At 48.3% G+C, this 24,517-nt stretch overlaps 1 protein-coding gene across 1 annotated transcript in view; it reads left to right on the top strand.

Moving 5' to 3' along the window:
• The window catches only part of LOC144093912 (cubilin-like), a 245,887-nt gene that overhangs the window by 94,452 nt on the left and 126,918 nt on the right, over positions 1-24,517 (top strand). The window contains exons 33-39 of the mRNA XM_077627662.1: positions 273-383; positions 1,496-1,714; positions 8,112-8,244; positions 9,324-9,523; positions 16,720-16,898; positions 18,824-19,016; positions 21,011-21,229. Of these exons, the coding sequence (XP_077483788.1) occupies positions 273-383; positions 1,496-1,714; positions 8,112-8,244; positions 9,324-9,523; positions 16,720-16,898; positions 18,824-19,016; positions 21,011-21,229 (1,254 nt within the window). The remainder of the gene's footprint in view (positions 1-272; positions 384-1,495; positions 1,715-8,111; positions 8,245-9,323; positions 9,524-16,719; positions 16,899-18,823; positions 19,017-21,010; positions 21,230-24,517) is intronic.

Below are 24,517 nucleotides of genomic sequence, written 5' to 3'. Positions count from 1 at the left end.
GATAGCGCTGCGTTTGCACTGCGTATAATAGAGCCTTGCGCTGCAGGTGGACAGCTCTCTCCCCTTTATAGCAAGGCTGACACACTTGTCGCCACGTTTCTGTGTTGCTTTTCCAAACCCAGTTTTCAGAGGTTCTTCGATTCTTTTGTTTTTCTGGCAAAAACGAGGCCCTGGCAAGAGACAAGGTTTCACACGGTCTGCATCATTTTTAAAACTGACTGACCGAAATGATTAGTTTCGACACGTTGCACACAAACGTCTTTTGGTTGCAGGCTGCGGAGCAACGTTGAACGCTGAAAGTGGTGGCTTCTTCACCACCCAAGAATACCCGATGTTCAGCCCCCAGACGGACTGTTCCTGGATTATTCGAACTTCGCAGCCTGGTAAGAATAAACAAAGACCGCTTTGGTGACGTACGCGGTTGGTCCTGCACAGCTACAATTCTGCAAGAACGAGAAAACAACTCGAGAGCGAGAAGTCGAATGATCACATCACATCAAATAATGGGCGCAAGTCCTTGGACAAAAAAGAAGAGTTAAAATGCAGTAATGCATGCCCTATTGGGATAGCATAATGTAAATTACGTTTCGGCCGGCTCTGATAGGTAGGGTCGGTGGTCGTTATTCTTCAAAGGAAAAGTCAGAAGGATGTCAGTGTGTACTGCGGCTTCGTATCGAGTTTGAGAGCCCCAGTCGGTCGAAAATAATCCACCCCTACAATGTCAGTGTTAGTGTACATTTGAACGTAAATATACGTAATGCTTTTGGTCAACAATACAAGACTGAAGAGACATGAATAAAAATGCAAGTTGCAGTGCACATATTGCCAGAGATTAAGCATCGCTGGGCAGGCAGCGTCTCAGGTCTGTAGATTGTATACGTACTGTGACTGAAATGAGCTCTGGGTGTACAATCTGAAGTTCTAAGGTCAGATTACGTGTGGAGATACCAGACTCTCAATGGTGTTATGAGGCTCTTGCTGCGTTCATGAAGTGAGGCAGTTCGTGTTCCTATCAAAAACCTGCGATATGTTCTTGTTCATTCTGCTTATTGCAAGTGCAGTAATCTTTAAATCTTTGAGAAACACAAATAATGCGCTTGCGCATTATGCTTTGTAATTTCATCACTTAACACGAACTTGACATATGCCAAGCATAACGGCAGTGTTCACAAGAGGAGCGCGGATTAAAATATTTCGTTAGGCTGGGCTAGCCACATTATCTGCTTTCGCGGCTGTGCAAAGATGTCGACTACTCTTGTAGCAGGAAGCTGTACTAATACTTGTAGCAGCACTTATTATCAACTTGCTAAATATTTGAGGACGGAAGAGTGGGTCTTAACCCGGAGTTGTTACAGACAAACAGAAGGTCACTATTTGTGGCATACCGTATAAAAGAGCTCTCGCCGTCTAAATATGCCCATGGGCGTGCAAACGTCCACTGTAACATTGAGGGCGCCACACAATGCGTCTAACGCTTGTTTCTCTCGCAACGCAGACGAGCGGGTGAGCCTGACTGTCACGCACCTGTCCCTGCCTACCAGGGACTGTTCCCGCTCGAACGTCACGGTGCACGACGGGGACAGCGCCGATGCACCGGTTCTGCAAACCCTCTGCACTGCAAAAATTCCGCCGGCCATTGTGTCTAGGGGAAATGCCATGTTTGTGCGCACTACACAGGCGGTGCTCAGAGCTTCCTATGCTGCATTCAGCACTGGTAAGATAGTCTTTTTAACCGTTTCGATAGAAAGCAAAACGAATAAGTTAGTTTCGACTCCTGTTTACTATCTCAATGGCTCTTCATATTTTTGTTAACTCTGGCAGTAGCCTTTATGTTCCTCGGTTCCGTACGCAAATTTTTCTTCTCCTATCTGTTACCCATCCTCGTAACCTCCTCCTCCTACTTTCTGTTCGCTTTCCTCTCCTCTTTTTCTCTCTCGCCCACTCCTCGCAGTTCCCAAGAGCACATCCGAGACGACTCTTGCAACTCTTGTTTTCACGTCCTGAGAATATGCTTTATTATGCACAAGCTTTTTCCGTCGGTTTAAGATCAAGCCTCTTTCTGCACAATGCAGCCGCCAGAAAAGGATACAAAACAAAAAAAAATTCACGGGCGACCATACTGCTCAAAGGATCGTAATACGACAAATCTCCATTAGCAAAGTTGGTCATGATAAAAGTTTACAGAATTCGTATTTGCGGACAAAAAGCTTTTTTCTACGTCGCCTCGCTAGCCGTTCAGCTCGCATTCGTTTTACCAAGTGAAAAACGCATTGTCTCTCACATTTCTGTGCATGCTTTGGCTCACCCGAGAAAAGGAATTTTTTTAATGTGACAGCTTTAGAGCGAACGTTGGGAGTAAAAGCCGCATGCATTGCCACACTAGTTCAGGATTGGTTGTAAGAGTTGTGACGTCACACGTCACGCTGTGGAATAAAAATGATTAAAACTTTAACTGTGACTATGATGTAGCATGACATGCATTTCATTGTGACATATAAGGACGCATAGTAAATTAATTACAGTAAAACGAACATTGAGGTAATTCTTTGGGAATCGAACCCATGACTTTCGGGTTGCGAGTCAGACATGTTGCCCCTATAGGCCATTGAGGCACGTAAGTTCTACTTAATCGAAAGGAGACCTTGTATGTCTTGTGGTGTATAACGTGATCTAGTATGCCCACTGGTATATGCTAATGACTGCCTTCTGGTTTGGTTTTGGGGGGTCTACCGTCCCAAAGTGACTCAGGTTATGAGGGACGCCGTAGTGAAGCGCTCCGCAAATTTCGACCGCCTGGGTTGTTCAGCGTGCGCTGACATCGCACAGTACACGGGCCTCTAGAATTTCTCCTCCATCGTAATTACAACGCCGCGACCGGGATTGAACCCGCGTCTTTCGGGTCAGCAGCCGAGCGCCATAACCACTGAGCCACCGCGGCGGCGCTGGTAAATGCTAATCAGTTTGTGTTATTAGAACTAGGTACTAATAATGAAATAGAGTGGAAAATAACCACTAACGCTCCCTCGTGGTGGACATTAAGTGTCCCTGTAATTTTTATACGCCAGCCTGCCTCCCGTAAACATATGTCCGTGACTGTACATTTCGCTCTAAGAATAATTGCCTTCACACCGGGTCTTTGAGTTTGATTTCACAGTCAGTTTTACCCGCTTGTCCTTGGTTTTAAGATGCTTTTGTTATTTCCGCATCATATTGCATGATCTAGCATCAGTTCCTTTCGCTTTTACGGTGACTGAATTTGCTTTTGTATATTGTGCGGGTCCCGCCCAGACCCATGCGAGCATGTCGACGTTCGTACTCATCATGATCGAAATTCTGATTGCACTTCGGAGGGTTCTCTGAAGTGCCCGGAGGATGTCGGCACCAAGGATGCTGAAGGTGCCCGCTAAGAGGCATCGCACGGAAACACAGACAGCGACATTTCGCTGAAAGAGGGCTATACTGCTAACGCAGTATCATAACAGCAGCCCTTCGGTTCAGTCACGGATACTGATGCATAAATGGAGTGTAGCGACATTTTGCTCGAGATTGTTCCAAGTGTCCCGAAACGGCATGCGTTGAGTGAACATCCCTCGAATTTGCACTGCGTTTGATCACTGCGGCTAACGCCTTGAGACATTGTGCATTGTTTGGCATGATAAAGGCGACGTTTTCGGCTGCTCCACCTGCGAAGCAGAATCAGTTGAGAAGTACAGTAGAGCATCAGTCATTCTGATGGTTGCATTTTCTTTGCTCATGCAGCTAAGTTTACACTTTCTCCTCTTTTTTCATGAAATTTAAACTATGTCCTGTACAGTAAAGTCATGCAAGTATAAAACGTACAAAAAAATTTCGGGAGCCACTTTAGTAGCAGCGAAGAAATATATTATTCCCCACCTCGTGGACGGTACCAGAGCTTCATTGACCGTAGCAACACTGAATATCTTTGAAACGTAGTCGGTGAGATATCAGCATCCCCCTCCGCACGCGTATCGCATGCGGGAGGTGCGGGGTTGGATTCCCACTGCCTTCGGGTACCTACCGATAATACAATGGGTACAAACTTTCGCCTGGCCAGGTGCTCGATTTTTCTGGGGTGACTAGAGTGGAAACTGGCTCTTTGGACCCTCCTTGATTACACAAAAATACCTTGTGCTACGTCGCTCTCTGGCCAAATCTGCCCTTGCACCATTAAAATTCAACAACACTAACAGCATCCCCCTTCATCTGTCTTCGTCCTGGCGGCGACTGCATCGACGTTAAATCTCCGCACGCATTGAAGGTTGCTGCTCCAGGAGACGACCTTAATGAACGTACAAATTCCGGACCTACGCTTCTTGATGACCCTGACGTCACGTGGACGCAAATGAGGACTAATTCTTCACTTCCACTGATGGCCACTCTCCATACATCCCCACATTCACTTTCCAGACAAATCAGAAGTAAACTAACACACTGGAGGCTACGTTCTTATTTATGTGCGCGGACATGCGACGTTTACCAAGTAGCTATGTGACACAGTGCGGAAGATACGGCACACAGTGAGAGACACGGAGGATCGCTGACTTTAATCTGTGTATTTATTTTCTAGAGCGAGGTTTAGAAAATAGGAGGGCAACAAAAGGCAAATGCGCAGGCAGGTTAAAAAACCGGGGGTTAGGGAGGGGGCTGCCGGAATTGGTTGAAAACCCACACAGGGATGGCAGGAAACAATGAACGAAATCGTGCAGAAGAAATAACTAGTGGAAGGGGGTAACACCCAAAACTCTCTCTCTCTCTCTCTCTCAAGTTAAGGCGCCGTACCTAGCCGGACGTGTACGCTGTATTTCTGCATTAGGACTGCGCTGCTACTGAAAACTGGCTTCACCGTAGCGTGAAAGATTAATGCGGCAGAGCAATTTTTACATGGCACATTCAATGAGTGAATGGCTACGCCTAGGAACTTGGAGGAAGATACAGTTAACAAGCTACCAACAGAGATCTGCGCTTGTGCCTTGGTAAAAACTTTCATTTTCACAACTGGTTCGTTAGCTTTTGAACTCCTTCTGCGGATCACATTCTGTAGTACACTTGCAGTAACCCATTTGGCTCCGGAACTTCCATAGTTCGTGCAGTATGGCAAAACGTTGTCGTCGCCGTGGCCGATCGACTCTCGGAAGAGCGAACTCAGCTATTCAAGGGGAGCACGGTTGCCGTCTGCCGGAAACATAACAAACGTATAAAGGTGCAGGTAGTTACATTGCTCATTTCTATTTGCCTGCAGATGGCGGCACGCAACCGCTTGGCTGGGAAAACCTCTTTTCCAGGCGCTGGGTTCAAAGACAAAAACTACTTTTCGCTTATAGTGCAGGAAACACGCAGGTACAGTGGTGAGCAAAAGCAAGATACCCCTATTTTTTGCTTGTTCCGAAGCCTACCGCTCTGCTTGGGGGCGCCACCTGACGGAACCCTCCTGCTGTCGAGACGGCATTGATGGCATATTAGACATACCCTATATGCTGATGACTTCACGAGCTTTAGGAATCACGGATCCGACGGGCAGATCGAGCTCGCGATACAAGATGTGGCGGATGTCGTAGACGCCCACGTCCGGAGGGCAGTACTGGAATGCTACCCCAAAAGTCGGAACTGCTGGTCATCCGTAATAACGGATGGGGCTCCAAAACTGAGCCAAATGTGACGCAACTGAAAATCCAAGGCAACGAAATTCCGGAAGTAGACATGATACGGGTGCTTGGAATGCTTATACAATCCAACAGATGCAACAAAGTAACGCTGGACAGGTTGACCGACTTCGGTCCAGCAGACCACACGCGTCATTAAGCCATGGCGACAGGGCTTGAAAGAGGGCGACACTGTCGGCTCGTTCTGGCTTTCGTCGTCATTCGGCTCGTGTACGCCACCCCTTACATGGATCTCAAGAGAGTAGAGAGTTTTCAAGAAAAGCTGGACTGCCTGATAAGGCAGGCGTACAAGGAGGCTCTCGGCCTCCCCGGAAACACGTCCACCGCGACACTTCTGTCTCTTGGGGTCCACAACACCCTTGAAGAGCTTACTGAGGCACAACTTACATCGCAAGAGCAGCGGCTCAGGCAGACAGATAAGGGGCTCTACATTTTGCGAAGCATAGGCGTACAGGGCGAGGACCCTTCAGGCCAGATGATTATACCAACAGAGATGCGCGAACGCATTCGAGTCAAACCTACCACCAAGAACACGCAAGCGGACTGTCACGAAAACAGGAGAAGGACCAGGGCGAACACGTCAAGCAAAAAGTACCGAGGGGACGATAGTGTCGTGTATGTTGATGCAGCAAATTATTACATTACACGCAAAGACGCTTTCGCTGTGAGCGTGGTGAGCATCTCCCGCAGGGCAACGGCTACGGTGGTCATGGATCTAGTGGAAGAGGCCGAAGAGGCTGCAAAAGCTCTAGCAATAGCTTGATCTGGACTAAGGAGAAAAAAAACAACTTTCGGATCTGGTGGTGGGCAAATGTCCCCAAGGTGGATTAGCTTTGTAATAAATTAATATACTCCGTCTTGCGGGATTCCTCTAAACTTTTGGCCAGCACTGTTCCCACTTCGATATATTGATCAATTCGCTTTCGCCCTACCATAAGCTTGCCGTCCCGGTTAGCTCAGTTGGTAGAGCGACTGCTCCTGTGTAGCGGTGGTCCCCGGACCGCACTATCATTTTGGGAACAGCGCTAATATGCTCGAGGAATCTGGGAAGATTTTCTCATCAATATGAAAGATCACAGTTGTGTCAGTGCACCGTCTATCACATTACTTTCAAACTTTCAAAAGAAATCGCTTTTCTTGCGCATCAGTCCTGATACTCGCCAGCCGCCTCCCCGATGTGCCTTACCTTTGTTGGTGTTGTTCTTGTTTTTACCAGATAACTCCCATTTTTTGTGTCGTTTTATCGCCTTCTTTTCCTCCCTTCGCAATGAGCACAAGCCATTCACCTCGCCACTTACTTTCTTTTCATCCTTGAAGCGCGCCTGTAGCAGTAAAAAAATGTTTATCCTTGTTATTGCTTTTTCTTGTTTGTTTTTACCCGGTCACCCTGTTGTTACCCCCGTTCACATTTTTGCGAATTTATCCCTAGCTGAGTTTCTTTTCTCGTGAGCTGAGCACGTGCCTTTTTTCTTCATCTTTTCGCGCAGCAAGTTGAATCGATTTTTCTTGATTGCGGGGTGCGGTATATATATATATATATATATATATATATATATATATATATATATATATATATATATATATATATATATATATATATATATATATATAATCACCAAAAATGCAAGAAACATAACAGGATTTAATTCACGACGTCTCGGCTGGAGGACCAGCCTTTTTCGAGTGTATGTATCTATATATATATATATATATATATATATATATATATATATATATATATATATATATATATATATATATATATATATATATATATATATATATATACACACTCGAAAATCGTAAACCATTAATGATCGTAAACCATTAAGCCCAACTCCCCCCTCTTCTAGGTTCGCACCCCGGACCAGGACGAATTTTTCTTTAACTGCGAAGTTTCTCAGAAAGCTGTATAGGTTTCCTTTGTAGCTGTAAGGCTGCGCTCGGGTGGTTGCCAATGAGTAATTACTCCCTTATTACAGTCTTAAACTGCAGGCCACCTGGAGAGGCTGAAGTGACCCATGAAGATCACCATTTTTATGACAATAAATTTTCCTCTCTCTCTCTCTTACACGAGGAGGTGGGCTAGCCACGTGGTAGCCTGTTCGCGGCTGAGCAAAACGTGCGGAGGAGGCAGGCTTGCTCCAAGTTCCCTGTAATAGTTGGCTGTAATAGTTGGTTATGGCCTTATATATAATTAGTGTCTCGCCCTTGGGGACATCCGAGTTCGAGGCCCCCTCATCGGCTCGGCTGACAAAACCTCAAGCATACTGGTGAGCGGCCTGAAAGCACTACTGCAGTAAGCAAGCTTCGATATGCAATATCAGTGTGAAATGGGAAGCCAAACAAACGAATATGGCAGACGAAAACGTTCTTAAAGCTTCCCGAGCAAATAGGCAGGTTAGTACTGTAGGTATCTGTACCACGCAGGCTGCGGAGGGACGACTACAGCTCTGGACGGCAACGTTGCGAGCCCCGGCTACCCGGATACGTACATTCCCTCGGTGGACTGTCCCTGGAGGATCACCGCAGCTGCAGGAAACATGGTGGAGCTCACCTTCTCGTACGGCTGCATTCTTCCTCTCTAGGGAACAGATATCTCTTGACCAGGCCTTTGAAGATGGACTACTAAAGTGAAGTGCGACCGGTCATCGCACTACTTCGTTTCCACTCTTGACATAGCCCTGTTTCGAATAGAGTGCAAGGATATAAAATGAACAAAGTTCAACGAAAAACTTATATAAACTCTATAGTTAGCATAAGGCGCCAATGTTCTTAGCCTACTCTGCACCTTACCTTACGCCATTTGCTGCTTTTGAAAACTGAGTCAGCCAGAACTTGTTGATAAAAGTTAGCAGCTCCTGCAGTTATGCTGAGTGGCGGTATGCGAGAGATAGTTCGCCTTTTCTGCGTGTTCTTAACAACGCCCGCTGCCTTTTCCCGTTACTACAGTCATGCTAACCACAAATATTTAGTACGAAAGCACCACTCATCCATTGTAAACTTTCTCAGCTTTCCGGTCTTCTAAGCGCTACTTAACACGGTTCCAACCAAGAGTCTTTTGTAAGGCCTCGTAGAAACTAAGTAAGCTTGGGTTAGTTCGAATGAGAGTCGCGCAAGCGGCAGTCATTGGGAGAGTGACCTTGAGGGTGACCTTGGCCAAACCTACCATAGAAATGGCCGTGCAAAAGTAAAATAAATATTGACACGACATGGTTTCGAACCCGCGGCGGCGCGAACAGAGCAGCTTCGCTGGCCACTGCTCGAAAGCACTAGCTGAACACGCGGTTTCGCATGTCTATTCGTTTAAAACGTTGACACCCTACCATTTTTTTTTTCACTAGGTCTTCAAAGCTGTCATCATGCAACTTATTCGAGTGCAGGAAGCATTCTTTTTTAGCAAACTGTGTATACAGCTCAGGAAATCATTTTCTTCCATTCACAACAAGGCTTGAATGAATGGAGGTCTCTGTGAACATGTTCTTTTATGCTCTGATGCCTCTCTAGCGTTTGCAAAGGAAACACTTTTGTGCTTATAAAGGTAATACGGCAGCCCAAGTTTTCTTCGACCTTCTATGCGCACAAGCGAACTCCCAGGATCGTTTCGCGAGAGAACGCTCAACGGCAGCTTCGTTGGTGCAGGTTGTTCTCCCTGGAGGCGAGCGAGTTCTGCAACAAGGACTACCTGGAAGTGCGCGAGCGGAACGCCAACGGAAAGCTGCTGGGCCGCTTCTGCGGAGACGAGGTCCCCGCGAACCTGACGCAGGCCAACGGACTCTGGATCAAGTTCCACTCGGACGACGCCGACGTGGGAGCCGGATTCTTGGCACACTTCACCACGCGTGCGTCTGCCTTCCTCTTTAAGCGATCTTCCCTGCTGAAAGTTTCCATATCACGAGTTAGTTCTATAATTCTATACGTCTCCATAGGAGATTTTATGAAGTCAGTATGAAGGATATGGAGTCGGTATAGACTGTATAGAAGCACATAAGGAATCTTACGAACTCCACATGACGCCGTGTACATTGCATAGAAATCGTATTGAAATTATGTGGAATGCTTGCGGACTACGTAAAGTCAAGATATGGCTGCCGCGGTGGCTCTGCTGTTATGGCGCTCGGCTGCTGACCCGAAAGACGCGGGCTCGAACCCGGCCGCGGCGGTCTAATTTCGATGGAGGTCGGTGTGCTGTGTGATGTCAACGCATGTTGAAGAACCCCAGGTGGTCGAAATTTCCGGAGCCCTCCACTACGGTGTCCCTCATAGCCTGAGTCGCTTTGGGACGCTAAACCGCCATAAACGAAACCAAACCGGACAAGGTATACATTTTTATATTATTTTCTATTATTATGGACTCAATATGCCCACAATTGAATACTGCGGCTAATATGGAACGTTTCAGATATGATTGGTTTGGACGGTTGCTTTAAATAACTGCTGCCACGTATTCAGTGCTGAATTAATGAGCGCATTGCCTCCCGTACATCCTGTTGTGAGACATGCATCTGTTGGCGGATGCAAAAAAAAAAGAAGGAAAAACGAGTACTGCGAGCATTCTTAAAACTCCTACTTGAAATCAGTATCTTGACGCAAATCCTCCCTAGAGACATGATACAGCGACAAATACGCATAGGTCTTGGTTCCGGAGTGTCAAGTTTCATTCGTTGAAAGCCATACCTGAAGGAAAGCAGTGGCAAACTTATCAACAAAGGTAAACATGTGAGTGGCAAAAGCTTTGCAGCGAGCAAATAGAGAGAGGCAGCGTTATGAGCATGGCCTTGTGTTCAGCGTAGCTGGATGCGCATTGTAGAGGGACAGAGACTTAGTCCTCTACAAATTACCGGGCGCAACGTGGGCGAAGCGAACAGGTCGGGAACCAGGAATCGACTGTCTTTGTACTCCGCACATGGCCCCACGGAGTCAGTGCGAGTGCATGTAACGAGCCGAGGCGGTGCAGCACTGCTGATGGGCGCCGCGGTGGCTGAGTGGTTATGGCACTCGGCTACTGGCCCGAAAGACGCGGGTTCGATCCCGGCCGCGGCGGTCGAATTTCGATGGAGGCGAAATTCTAGAGGCCCGTGTGCTGTGCGATGTCAGTGCACGTAAAAGAACCCCAGGTGGTCGAAATTTCTGGAGCCCTTCACTACGGCGTCCCTCATAGCCTGAGTCGCTTTGGGACGTGAAGCCCCCATAAACCTAATCCAACTGCTGATGGTGATAGTGCTGCTACACGGCTCCTCCCCCCCCCCTTCCCCCCCCCCCCCCACCCGCGGATAGGAAGGAGCATGGCAGCACGGTACCTATGAGACATTCCTGCTGACGGCGGGGACCGAGTAAGTGGAAGAAGTGGGGCTTGAGATTTCGTGCTGGCGGGTTGAACGAGAAACATGAGAGAAGTAGGAGAGTTTCACGCGGTCGATGGAAGCGATTTCTTCTCGTCCATCGACGGACAGCTACAGAGTTTTCGCACCCCGCTGCAGGACGGAATAAGGGCCATCGTAGGGGTGAGCGAAGGCTTGATGACGTCTCGACACACAAAGACATGTGTGGACGTGGCGAGGTCTTTCCTCACGAAGACTTTGTGAGTCAATGGACGTGTGGGAACGGGCTGCAGGTGCCTGAAGATCAGGCGTAGTTGTTCAACGTATGTAGGCAGGCGAAGAGATGGCCTCGGTGCGGGTGAAACAAAGAAATCGCGGGGCTAACGGACGGTAGTCTCGTGGTCCATTTCAGCCACCGTGCACTGAAGATCTTTAAAAACTGATCGAAGGCCGAGGAGCACCAAAGGAAGGGAATCGGGCCAAGAAGTGCGAGCTTCGCGTGCAACAAAGGCAGCCTTCAGCTGACGGTGCAAGCGTTCAACCATGGCGGTCGCAGAGGGATGATACGCGGTGGTTTGAACATGGCGCACGCCAAGCAGAGATGTTAGGCCGCGAAACAAGGCGCACTCAAGCTTGCGGCCGCGAAACTTGCGCGTTTTGGCTGCCTCACGTCAAGACGTGACGTGGGGCAACCGAAACGGGAAATCCATCCACTTACAAAAGCGCACGCCACGGTACACGCCGTGATATCGGGCAGTGGAATGGTTTCAGGCCACCGTCTGTAGCGGTCAACACACGTAAGTATGTATTGGAAACCTCGTGATGGAGGAATAGGGCCAGCATTGTCGACGTGGACATGGTCGAAACGATTTTAAGAGGGCCGGAAAGGATGGTGAGGCAATCGCGTGTGGCGCGTTGTTTTTGCACGCTCACATTGCAAGCACTCACGAGCCCGGCGACGCACAAACGGTTCACGTTTGGCCAGACGAACCTATAGACGTCACGAGCCGCTGCGTAGCACGAATGCCGGGATGGCATGCGCTGTGCAGCTGTGCGAAGACTTGGTGGCGGAATGAGGTGGGTACAAAATGCCGTGGAGAACCACTGGAAACGTCGCACGCGATGGTGTCTGAGCGAAACGGCAGGGGCACGGGCGACCAGGTCAGAGAGTCAGGGTTGGCCTGGAGGGCTTGAAACGCCCTGTCTAACACCTGTGCGGCAGCCAGCGCTGCGAAGTCAAGCGCGCCTGATGCGAGAGCAGTGACACGGGAAAGCGCATCGGCGGCACTGTTCACGGGTTCTTCGATGTGTCTTATATCCACCTTAAATTCAGAAATAAAACTCAGCTGCCGTAACTCTCGTGTGGTCTATGAGCTTTGATTCACACGAAAAGCAATAGTTAAGGGCACATAAAAACAGCTCCTTCAAAGATGTTACGGAAGTGTCGATGGCGAGATAGACGGCTAGCTACTCATCACCGAAAGTACTGTAGCGCGTTTCTGCGGGCTTGAGCTTCTGGGAGAAGAAACCCAGCGGGCACCAATAGTCGTCTTAAAGCTGTTGCAGGACGGCACCTACAGCTGCACCACAGCCGTCGGTGATGAGACGCAACAGGGCGTCGGCCAGCGGGTGCATGAGCAGAGAAGCGCCAGAAAGGGTGTCATTGGCGGCATGGAAAGCTGTTTCGGCAGCTGACGTCCATTCGAGAGGAGTGTGAGGACCATGCGGGGGCTTTAAGACATCGGTGAGGGACAGGGTGATGCGGGCAATGGCGGGCAATAAACGTCGTTGGAAGTTCAGGAGGCCGACGAACTCGCGAAGCTTGCGAAGCGACTTGGGGAGAGGAAAGTCGCGGATGGCACGCACCTTGCTCTCCAAAGGGCGAATTCCCTGCGCTGTGACGTGATGGCCAAGGAACTCGATGGTGTCGACCCCAAAAACGCACTTGGCCGGATTGATGACACGACCGTGCTCTTCGAGGCGTGAAAAGAGCAGGCACAGGTGTTCAGCGTGTTCTTCAGCAGATCATCGAAATACGGGAACACAAAACGCAGGCCACCAGTGGCCTCGTTGATGAAGCGCTGGAATGTCTGAGCAGCGTTTCGCACACCAAAGGGTATACGGACGTACTCAAAGATGCCAAACGATGTTACAATGGCAGTCTTAGGGATGTCTGCAGGCTCCACCGGGATCTGATTGTAGGCCTTCACCAGGTCAATCTTAGAAAATATGGTCATGCATGCAGGTTGGCCTCGAAGTCGTGAATATGAGGGAGAGGATACCGATCCGGGACAGTGCGGGCGTTGAGGGCATGATAGCCGCCGCAGGAGCGCCAATCGCCGGGGTCACGTTTCGGCACTATACGCAGCGCTGAAGACGAACTGCTTGGCTACAGCCGAATGATGCCCAACTGCAGCATATGGTCGAATTCACGACGGGAAGTGACGAGGTGGTCGCCAGCAAGGCGGCGCGGTCGGCAGAACACCGGTGGGCCCATGGTGACTATGTGGTTCGTGACGGTGTGACAGGCGGGAAGCTCAAGGTTTCTGGCCACTTGATGGCAGGAAAATCGGCCAGAATCGCAGCAAAGGCACACGACGGCAGCTGCGGAGCGGCTTGGAGAGTGGGGGTGGCCACCGGGGCGAGGACGCCGTTCAGAGACAATTGAGTCGTGTGGCCCACCAGTCGACGAGATCAAAGGTCGACAGCCAGTCCAAAGAGGGCAAGAAAGTCCGCTCCGAGGATAGAAAGCCGCACGTCCGTGATAATGAAAGTCCATCGGAAAGTGCGGCGCATGCCCAAATCGAGGGTGACTGAGCTCTGTCCGTAGGTAGTGATCTGGGAGGTGCTGACAGCCTGAGGCGCTCCTTGCACAGCGCGTTGCCGATCGAGGCGGGAGGCAGGCACGACGCTAACTTGTGCACCGGTGTCCACGAGGAAGCAGATTCCCGAGATTCTGTCGGTGACGTAAAGTAGGCGGCTGGATGTAGAGCCAGGGTCACCGGCAGTCATCAGTGACTCGCCGGCTTGTTTCCCGACCATAAGCAAGGCTGACGGCACTGGCAGGCAGCGACGACGAACTTGCGGTGGTACCAGCAGAACCCATCACGGACTCGTCTTGATCGATGGCTAGAACTGGAACGATGGCGCAACCGTTGATGAGAGAAACGCTGGTAGCGAAGAGGAATCGATGCTCACATTGCGGAAACGGTGCTCGTGGAGTGGTCGATTTTAGCCTCGAGGCTTGACTGCCGGTCGACGAGAGTGGATGGCGCGGCGGAAGGAATGGCCGCCGCAGAACGCGGGCCAGAGTAGTCCGAGACACGGTCAGCCAACTCCGCGAGCTTATCCAGGCAAACATCACCTGCTGCTGCCAGGACGACCACGATGTTCTGAGGCAGGCGCTGAAGGAACAGCTCGCGCAGTAGCGGGCTGTTGATGCCCTGCGGGTGGTCGTCGAGCAGCTGTCGCATGCGATGGAGGAGCTGAGATGGTCGACGGTCGCCAATTTCCTCATGTGCTGAGCAACTGCTGCAGGTGGCTGCGCTCCGAGATGGTCTTCCGGGCCAGCACAGTAGCCTTGAAGGGATCATACGGGGAAGAAGGGTAGGGCGTCTTCAAAACGTTGTCAAACTCGTCCATTACCCCAGGGGAGAGAGTCGACGCGATGTGGAGATACTTCACGTGTTGTGAAGTGATGCGCCGAAGGTCGAACACAGCCTCCACTTGTGCTAATCATACGGCAGGATTCCGAGTCCAAAATGACGGTAGCTGAACGTTGACGCTGGCGATGTCCTCTGCAGTCGGTGTATGAGCCGGGACCTGGGGCCTGGGCGCCGCAACCGTGGCGACGTTATCCGCATCCATCACGTCCGGGTTCACCGAAGTGTAGAGAGACAGAGTTAGTCCCCTGTAAATTAACGGAGCGCGACGCGGACGAAGCGAATAGGCCGAGAACCAGGAATCGACTGTCTTTATTTTACTCCGCACGTGGCCCCACGCAGCAAGCGCGAGCGCATGTCAAGAGCCGAGGCGGCGTAGCACTGCTGATGATGATAGTGCCGCTACACGTATCTTTGTTTTCTTATTCAGTGCATATAGTGAGTCTGTCACCGTTTTCATTTGTTTATGGCTACTAAGGGGTCTGTATACATAACGGCTTCGGCAATACACTCTGTTTTATTTATAGCTTCTATAGCATAGCGTATTGCATAAAATTCCATCACAAGCGTGTCCAGATGGTCTGATATGTATTCATGATGAAGGTTTAGCTCTCTTTGTGTTAGGCCAGTGGCAGCTGTTCTACCGCGCTTTTCTAAAATCGACGCGTCCGTATATGCAGTAAATATTTCTAGGCATACATCAGTAGACAGCCTTCCACATGAATTTCCAAACACTAACGCATCCACAACCAGGCTTTCTTTGGACGCCCGCTCCGCTCTCCCCATCTTAGCGTCCCCTTTAAGGAACAGTACACGTGTCCTCATTCTCCCGTGCACTTCCGACTCCCTCATAACCTGTCGGGGTTGGCGGAGGTATCCCTTGGAAGGATCAGGGCTGGGGCGGCCCTTACCCCGTCGGTCTCGTGCCGATGGGCCTATGAAGAAGAAGACACAGGACCCACCACTTTCCTGAGGTGTTCCACAGCGGCTGTAGAGGTGGGTGTTCGCCACCTGCTGTGGACTTGTGCAGAGACAAGTGCTTCAAGGACACGGATTCTACAGGAAGTGGGACTAACGGCTACAATAAGCGGCGAAGATTTCTCGAAGTGGCTGACCGACAACAATAAGAGCAGGAGCCTTTCCTTGTTCCTGCATGAAAACGCCCGACATAATTTCCTTTAGTATACAGGGAACCCAAATTATGACTTTCCGGCAAGTGTGCGAAATAAAAAAAAATAGAGTCCTTGACGCTTAAAACGTCCCTTAGAGTAAATGGGGAAAAAGTCGCAAGCCGGAAAAAGTACCAAAATTGATGGATTCGTGCAGATATCTGCAAAAAAAGCCGTCTTTGGAACCAAGGAAAACGTAGGAAATTATGTCCAGCTTTCTTCTTTTTTTTCATTATAGTACAGACGTCATTGAGTGATAATTTTACATATGAAACAATCAGAGAGGAGAGGAAACGACGTGCCGCCGACGGGAGCCGAACTCAGATAACTCGAAGGCCATGGGTTCATATTCCAGTGCAGCGCGTTGCTTCTTGTTCGTTTGCTTTGTTGGATTACTTGCTACCTAAATTGAGTATTCAGAACTTTACCTCTCTCGCTGTGAAAAACACAAGAGCAGCCATGTTTCCAGCTATTTTTCCTTTCTTCCAAAGACAGTTGATTGGCTTCATTATAATATTAGCGCAGGAAAAATCCTGAAGACTTCTAGATGCAACCAATACTTATCGATCTCTTCAGACACGTCTATGTTTTTCTGAAGTCCCCAACGTTCGCAGACAGATGTCGCTAGTGTAAGTCAGCGCACACCCTAAAGCAACTGGACGTGCGCTTTGAAGCTAGCGACAGTAGCGTAGCTTTTTTACCCTGTCTTTAATAACCAAAATAAGTTTGTGAGCAGCATCCGGAGAAGGAGCAGCCTTAGTGGCTCCTGAGTTTTCGCTTTGAAGTTTGTCTCTCCTGAGCATGCTTTATTGGAAAACAAAGTAAACGACGGCAACCGCTGTGAGGATCTGGAAGATTCAGCCCCCCCCCCTCCTGACCGGCGCAGTGCGCACTGTTGACCTGGAAGGAACATCGGGCGTCATCGAGTCTCCGATGTACCCGCACGAGGCATTCGCCATGGGTCCCTTCACGTGGAGGCTGCACGTGCCCGACGACCTGTACCCGAGAATCAGCTGGGACAGCATGTTCTCCACCGACGAGGAGTGCTGGTCCAGCAACATCGTCGTGAGTATAGCCTCTTGCCCTATGTTCGCGAACCTCTGCCGCTGCATGAACGTCGGGGTGCAGAGAGTTCCTGTTTAAGTTTATACTAGTCGGCTGTGCACATCAAAATTGCCGAAAACGGCGCAAAAGGCTGGACAGAGGATAAAAAGCGCCTGAATGTCTTAAGTGTTCCGTTGATATCTCTTCCTTTGCGCTGTTTTCTGGAATGTTGTTTTTTCTCTGGTACTCACACGTATCGTTCTGCAGCTTAACCACTAGATTTTTCAAAGTGAAGTTATGTAGAGAGATGGTAGATTGCATCATGGTTAGCTTACTACGAAGGGTGCTGCTCATTTCCGTTCATTTAGTCCACAATGAATCTAGCTCAGCTGACAAAAAGACACCTCTCTAGGAAACGTCCCTGGTGGGGCGTTCAGCTATCTCGAATTTAGATTAATAAAATCATGCCCTTTTGTTGCACGGGGATAGAACACTGCTAAAATACTTTTGACTTTTCATTTTACCGCTTCTATTCTTTTTTATTTTTTCATCGAACGACAAAACAAGGTGATTCAGGACTATTGTCTGGACCCGTCCGGTCTTGTGTATTTCCTCTTATCCACGTGTTTTTCACGCAATGTTTACATCATTTGACAAAACAAGGCGTCCAGGAAATAATATAAACACTCACAGGTCAGGCATATCGTTTCCACTTCTTTTTGTTATTATCACGCAAGTCCGTCCACAATGCGCAGCGAGATACCTAGCATTTTTGTTGCTGTTATATTCATTCAGTATACCAAATAAACAATTTAAACTTATGTCATTTTTTCTCAAAAATATCGTTAATTTCTCTGCCTTCTTGAAGTTTTTTGTGGCGTTTGCATGATGTATTGCTATTAAGAAACAATAAATTTTGGTGCCTTCTATATAGGCGTGTTGATCAGAAAAAAATAACAAAGACGCAAGAGACATCATTGTTGACCACGTGTCGCAAAGCGGCAAACATTGCCGCTATGATATTTCAATTAAACATAAAATGTGTCAGTAGTTTGACAGTCAAGCGAAGGAAGATTGATCGATCTAAACTTTAGGCTTTAAAAAGATCACATTATAAATTTGAATGCTTGCTATAAACTCCGTGTTTACATTCGGTCACTTCACCGCAGGTCATGTCAACGCGATCACGCTGCATTTCGGGGACGCATGCAGTATTGCGCCCAAACCCAATGCCAATGAAATCTTCCTCCTTCCGTAATATGATGCCAAAAACGACTTTTCTTTTTTTTCGAAATCAAGAAAGGATAAAGCGACGACAGCCAGCATCCACGGAAGAGAAAAAAAAAATTGAGGGACGCTTTAACCTCTCCCTTTAAAGGTCAGACGTGACAGCTTTGATCGGTCCCATCAGCAGACCCGTTGCCCAAATAGCAACGGACATTGCTCCCTCTTTCACAATCAGAATCCTTATGTGTAGGACCACGCGGCACACACAGGTATATATAACGCCCCGCTTTAACCAACCCGCACGAATGTGCCTGACTAATAAACACAATTTTCTTTTCAGCGAGATTCATTTACTTTACATACTTGCATGTCCGGATGACTTTATAGGGATGTTACGGCCATCTAATCACAAGTTTTTTAATGCTTAATCAATTTCCGATTCCACCGCTCCACGCGTGATGTAGCCACATTTTCAACCAATCCAGATTTTTCGCTCACAACGCCGACATATAGCCCACTGACCGCCGACAATATCTACAACACCGACGCCATATTTTCCGCTGAAGAGAACACTTATCGCTTTCGCGTTAAAAAAAAAGGGGGCAATGATGCGGCTGAGTTAGTGACATTGTGTGATGGCAGTTTGCGGCGTCGGGCTAGCAGTTTCACCATGAAGCATTAAATATTCAAAGTTACACACTTATCGTTCGCTATTGCAGATTATTGAAGGCATCGACGAGGGCTCGCCCGAGGTGGCAACTTACTGCGGGAGCAGGAAGCCAGATCCCGTGGTTCTCCGCTCGTCGCATGTCCAAGTCCGGTTCACCTCCGGTGGTGGCTACGCCAAGTGGAGGATGCGCTGGGAGGCCGTCAACAGCAGCTACCTGCAGAGCATAGACACCAGCAGAGCCGGTAAATCCGCGCCGTGACTTTGTTGCTTGCACTTCTGTGTTGTGTTGTTTTGGGTGTTTTATGAAACATAGGCAACTGAGGCCATCATGAGCCAAGCACATGCACTTCTGTTCTGGCAGTCACTAATATGCACACAGCCTATAGGTTGGAGGGAAAACGTCCACAGGCGTTCGTGGCTCCTTGCTTAACAAAGCCCTTAAAACGTGAAAATGGCGTCAACATAACTGAAAGCTCGCAATAGTAGACAAGGCAATGCGAGGACATCCGTAAGAAATCAGAAGAATTAAAGGAACGTTTTGTTACTTATATATATTCCGTTACGTATATATATTCCAACAATAAGGGGCACCATCCGGGGACAGTTGTGTACCGAGTTTGGTAGGCATATAAAACCCTATGGGTTGTGGTATAGATATAACACCACAATTAAATAATATGTAAACATTTTATACATACAATTATTAAATGAAGCGTTACCATATCGCACCGCAAGCCCAATTCTAGTCCGACCTTGACCTCCCCAAGCGAAGCAAATTCCGTTTGGGACACATCTTGAGCGGGTGTAACTCGACAACGGGTAGACGTGCGTCGTAATTTCTCTGATAGATGGCGCTAGGCGCCGATCGCTCCGCTAGGTGGAAAAGCTATCTTACTTTTCCGAACCGCTCAGGGCTTTCTTCACTGGCCCCGCTGGATGCGGAAAGACCTTCGTTTTACACATGGCCAATAAAGCTAACGCTCGTTACTTCAACGTCTTCCAGACGATGGCGGCCCTTTCTTGGTGCTTCTGCATGCAATACAAGGACATGATGCTGCGTATTATAGTAGCAGGAAAGCCTTCTGCTGGAAATAAACGAGGCAAGCGCGTAGATCCTTGCACGGGTATCTTGGTCTTATAAACATCCAAGCCACAGGCGTAAGTTGGAGAAAGTACAAGGAAGTTCGGAAAGGTTAACACTGCGCAAAAGACGAGGACATAGGCAATGAGTAACACACAAAACACCACAGGCGCAGTGTTCCTCGTTGTCTACGTCCTTGTCTTTTGCGCATTTTTATCCTTTCCGAACTATAAACCAACTAGCCCGGAAGAACGTCCTACTAAAGTACAAATAAGAAATAAGTGTTTACAGAGTGTGTGAAGGAGAAAACGAACAAGTAGTCCATGTAGCCTTGCAATGAGCGGTGCTGTATCGGTCAAACTTTGTTGTCGACACAAGATAAAAGAATGACCGAAAGCTTGATCAAAACACTCTTTTCTACTCACCTGACGAACAGTATGGGAACTGCGGCCAATCAACAGTGGATCGCGCATCTCCTGCTTCGATAATAACCGTTATCAGCTTCAGAAATAAATCATTATTTCGCAAATTTTCAGTTGATTTGCGCACAGAATCTGGTAGCGTGCTGTGGTGCTGCGCACGCTAAGAATAGCACGCGTTGACGGGCTATTCTGATCTCCGTGACAGTTTTTAAACCCTTATTCTCGTTTTCACGATGTCAGTTTAACAAACGAACTGTCTCGCGTTATCTGATAAATGGATTGCATGCATCATTTCCTTGTCGACCGCAGCTCCGACGTAGCAATAGCTCAATGAGTCCACATGCACGCGCCACAGATGCACCACGCAAGAGGAGCCGGCATGCCGAGAGCTTTGAAAAAACATGCGAGTAATGTAACGCGCATCCAAAAATAAGCAAAATGATAGTGCAGGTCCACATTAATTCATAAACAGAACATTGACGAGTGCGAAACGAAGCACATGTCTCGGCACTATAGTCACGTCTGCTTTCTCCGCAAAGAGGTGAAGTGCCATCTCGCTTTAGTGTCCCACTGAGAGAGGGGGGGGGGGGGGAGAAAAAAGTTACCTTTTACTATTGTTGTAGATGTCAAGCCATCTACACATCTAATGTGCTGCTTCATTAAAAATCGTTAATCGACGTTGTGTATTTCATTGTTTAAAATGGAATTGGTCTGCGTTTATTCACCCCGACAGGTTCCGCGTGCAATTTCCAAGTTGAACTGGCCAACGCGTCCTCCGTGATCAACATCACCTCACCGGGGTATCCTGAAAAGTACACCGATCACCTCAACTGCACCTGGTCTTTAGTGGCGCCGACAATGCGTTGTGCCAAGATCACTTTCGACGTGGTCGACCTCCGGAGCTGGGAAACCATGGAGAACTGCTTCTACGACTACGTCAAAGTTTACGACGGTATGTCCGCACTAAATATTTTTACTTCATAGTAGCTCCCTCCAAATAATTTAAACAGGCAGTCTGTAGACTGCCTATAGACTCTCTATGCACTGTCCATGAAGCATCGAAAGAAGTTTTAGTAAGGCAGGACAGCCAACAAAGCAAGAATAAGCTTCCTTTTTGAGTACTGAATTCCTTCCGCCATCCTTTTCTTTTCCTCCTCGGTCCTTATTGTAATACTGAAATCGGGTACATTCGGTGGTTTAATACTTCTTATCTATCGAAGGCGCAGCTACGGAGCATTGCGTCACTGGCAGACATAAGGACGGCGTCAGGAGTCAAACGTGATCGTCGATGACGAACTTGAGTTGCTGATGATCCATTTATAAATGGATCTCGGAGGCAAGGTAATTTTAATATGCGCTCTAGAGGCAAGTCTCTTTCCTACGATTACTATTTCAAGGCATACATGAACAGCTGACCCACGACCTTCTATTTGTGGTTAGCACGTTAGAATAGCCATAGTAGAGAGAGAAAAGAGAGGCCGGGTATTTATTGAACTGTTCTGAAACTTTTTAAGAGTACCTTTAGTATCAGAGTTAAAACGGAGGACATTTTACGAAAATACTAAAGGACGCGTTAACTGCACTCGTCCCAGCTCTCTAGCTCGCTTTCGCCGCTCCGAGATTCCCTGGAATGGATCATGTTCCCTCGTCGTGCCCTGTCAAGAACACCGTGGAATCCCGTATGAAGCTTGAAGCATGTCCAGTCTGATTCTTTGCTTTATGAGTAAAACCTATGAAATCGTATACTGAGCTAAATAAAGATTTCAAACAAACATGCGCATGATGCCAGCAATTGCTCCCCGGATCTATGATCCTCGAGTAAGAATGGCAAGCTAGACAAGTCGGTTTGGCATGCTGACGGTGGTAAACAGCCCGAAGCGCAGGGACAAGGGAGACACAACAGGACCACAGGACAGGCGCTAACTCGCAACTGAAAGTTTATTAGGTGGAAAGGGATTGAAGAAACAACAACGTTTTTTCCGCGCATACGCAGGCGTCATACACTCACACAAACGCGAGCTAGAACACATAACCACGCATGGCAATAACAACTCGAACGATATGCTGGCAGAGATACACCTGATTTCCTTTTCATGCAGAAAATAGAACCCCGCCGCGGTGGCTCAGTGGATAGGGCGCTCGACTACTGATCCGGAGTTCCCGGGTTCGAACCCGACCGCGGCGGCTGCGTTTTTATGGAGGAAAAAGGCTAAGGCGCCCGTGTGCTGTGCGATGTCAGTGCACGTTAAAGATCCCCAGGTGGTCGAAATTATTCCGGAGCCCTCCACTACGGCTCCTCCTTCTTCCTTTCTTCTTTCACTCCCTCCTTTAACCCTTCCCTTACGGCGCGGTTCAGGGATCCAACGATATATGAGACAGATATTGCGCCATTTCCTTTCCCCAAAAACCAATTATTATTATTATTCAAAATAGAAGGATTACTCACACATCGGTCGCCTAACTTCAAGATGTGAAAGGCTTCCACAATTTCACGATACACCTTACCGTGGTGCTTGAAAACAATACCCGTGTCTTCGAATCTTGGTGAACTGTCCTTCTTAACCTCACATCTTCGGCAATGTTACACCAGTGTTGGCCCATAACCATTTTCTGTTTACCTATCGTGTTCTCGTGAACGCACATTCAAGCACTGGCCGGTTTGGCCCACGTACATCTCGTTGCATCATTCCGTTGTCTTGCAACAGGGTGTGTTTGAATGTATTTAGGACTGTGTTTACGGCCGGTGTTTGAATGTGCATTTACGAGAACACGATATGTGCATGAAAAATGGATACCTGTCGGAACCGGTGGAACATTGTCTAGGATATGAGGTGAAGAGTGCTCACCAAGATTCCAAGACACGCGTATTGTTTTCAAGCACCGCGGTAAGGTCTCTCGTGAAACTGTGGAAGCCTTTCACGTCGCGAAGTTCGACGACCAATGTGTGAGTAAGGTTCCATTTTGGTGCATGAAAGGAAATCAGGTATTTCTGCCGGCATATCGCTTCAGTTGTCATTGACATGCGTGCGTATGTGTTTACGCGCGTGTGTGAGTGTAAGACGATTGGGTATGCGCGGAAAAACGTTTTTGTGTCTTCGATTCCTTTCCACCTAACAAACTTTCAGATACAAGTCAGCGCCTGTACCGTTGTGTCTCCCTTGTCCCTGTGCTTCGCGCTGTTCACCACGGTTAGTATATGATCCAGAAGGATACACTTTTTTTAAACAGTTTAGTGGCCCGGAAGTAAAATTAAGTTTGCTCTTTACTGCGATCTTAGTGTTGTTTTTCAAAGCGCTCGCACCTGTACTTCCGAAAGGAGGAAAAGGGTCAGTCCTTTCTTAGAATTGGCTTGCAATGATGTGCTTTTGGAAACTTCGACACAAAGTGTGAAACAACGCATCAACGCATAACACGGAGGATGCGCAAACTGTTAGCGAAAGTTTACCTGAATATATTAAACCCGGATATTTCGAACTATTGGCTATATCGAGCTCAATGATTATCCGCTTGAAAATCCTGTGTGATATAGGAAATTTCTGCAGTATTTTTCAATCCAAATTCGCCGGACGTTTAATATATCGGAACGCACGCCGCGGCCCTGCACATGGCTCTTCTCCTAACGGCCCTTTTCGACCTCTGTTCACGCTCGATTACGGGTTGGCTGCTCGGCCTTGGGCCCCAGCTGGCAGCGCTAGTGCAGTGCAGCTGCGTGATGAGGTGAACGCGGGATGCGCTTGAGTGTAGGCTTCAATCTCTTGTACTCATTTTCACCGCCACACAAGTGTCATGAGGCAACCTAGGTAAAGCCTAGTCGTGGCCCTAGCTTTTCTGCCGAAGGCGACGCGGAAACCAACCGTACATTAATATCAATGACGTTATTCTATTTAAGTGCGCGCGTGACGGCATTAGGCATCTTATAATAGGCAGTGGCCAGTTCCAGAGCACTGCCCTCTGCGGCTTCGGTGCGAAGCTGAATCACAGTGAGAGATGGGCTGCCCGAATGCCAGCAGGCGGCATGTCGCTACAAGAATTGCGTCGCTAGCGTCGGTGCAATGTATTCTTGCTTCCAGGTTACACATAAGCTTGTGTATTTTCTTTTTTTCATTAAATTATCAATATATCGAACTATTTCGCGATCTCTTTCGGATTCGATGCATATGGGCTTGACTGTGTGTACACATACACATAATGCTGTTGCTGTCCTGTGCTAGTTGCGGCCATTGTATCCCCGAACACTTGT

The sequence above is a fragment of the Amblyomma americanum genome, chromosome 6 (genome assembly GCF_052857255.1).
Source record: "Amblyomma americanum isolate KBUSLIRL-KWMA chromosome 6, ASM5285725v1, whole genome shotgun sequence".
Taxonomy (NCBI): Eukaryota; Metazoa; Arthropoda; class Arachnida; order Ixodida; family Ixodidae; genus Amblyomma; species Amblyomma americanum.
Note: the sequence above shows the minus strand (reverse complement) of the source record. Positions and strands in the feature narration are given on the sequence as shown.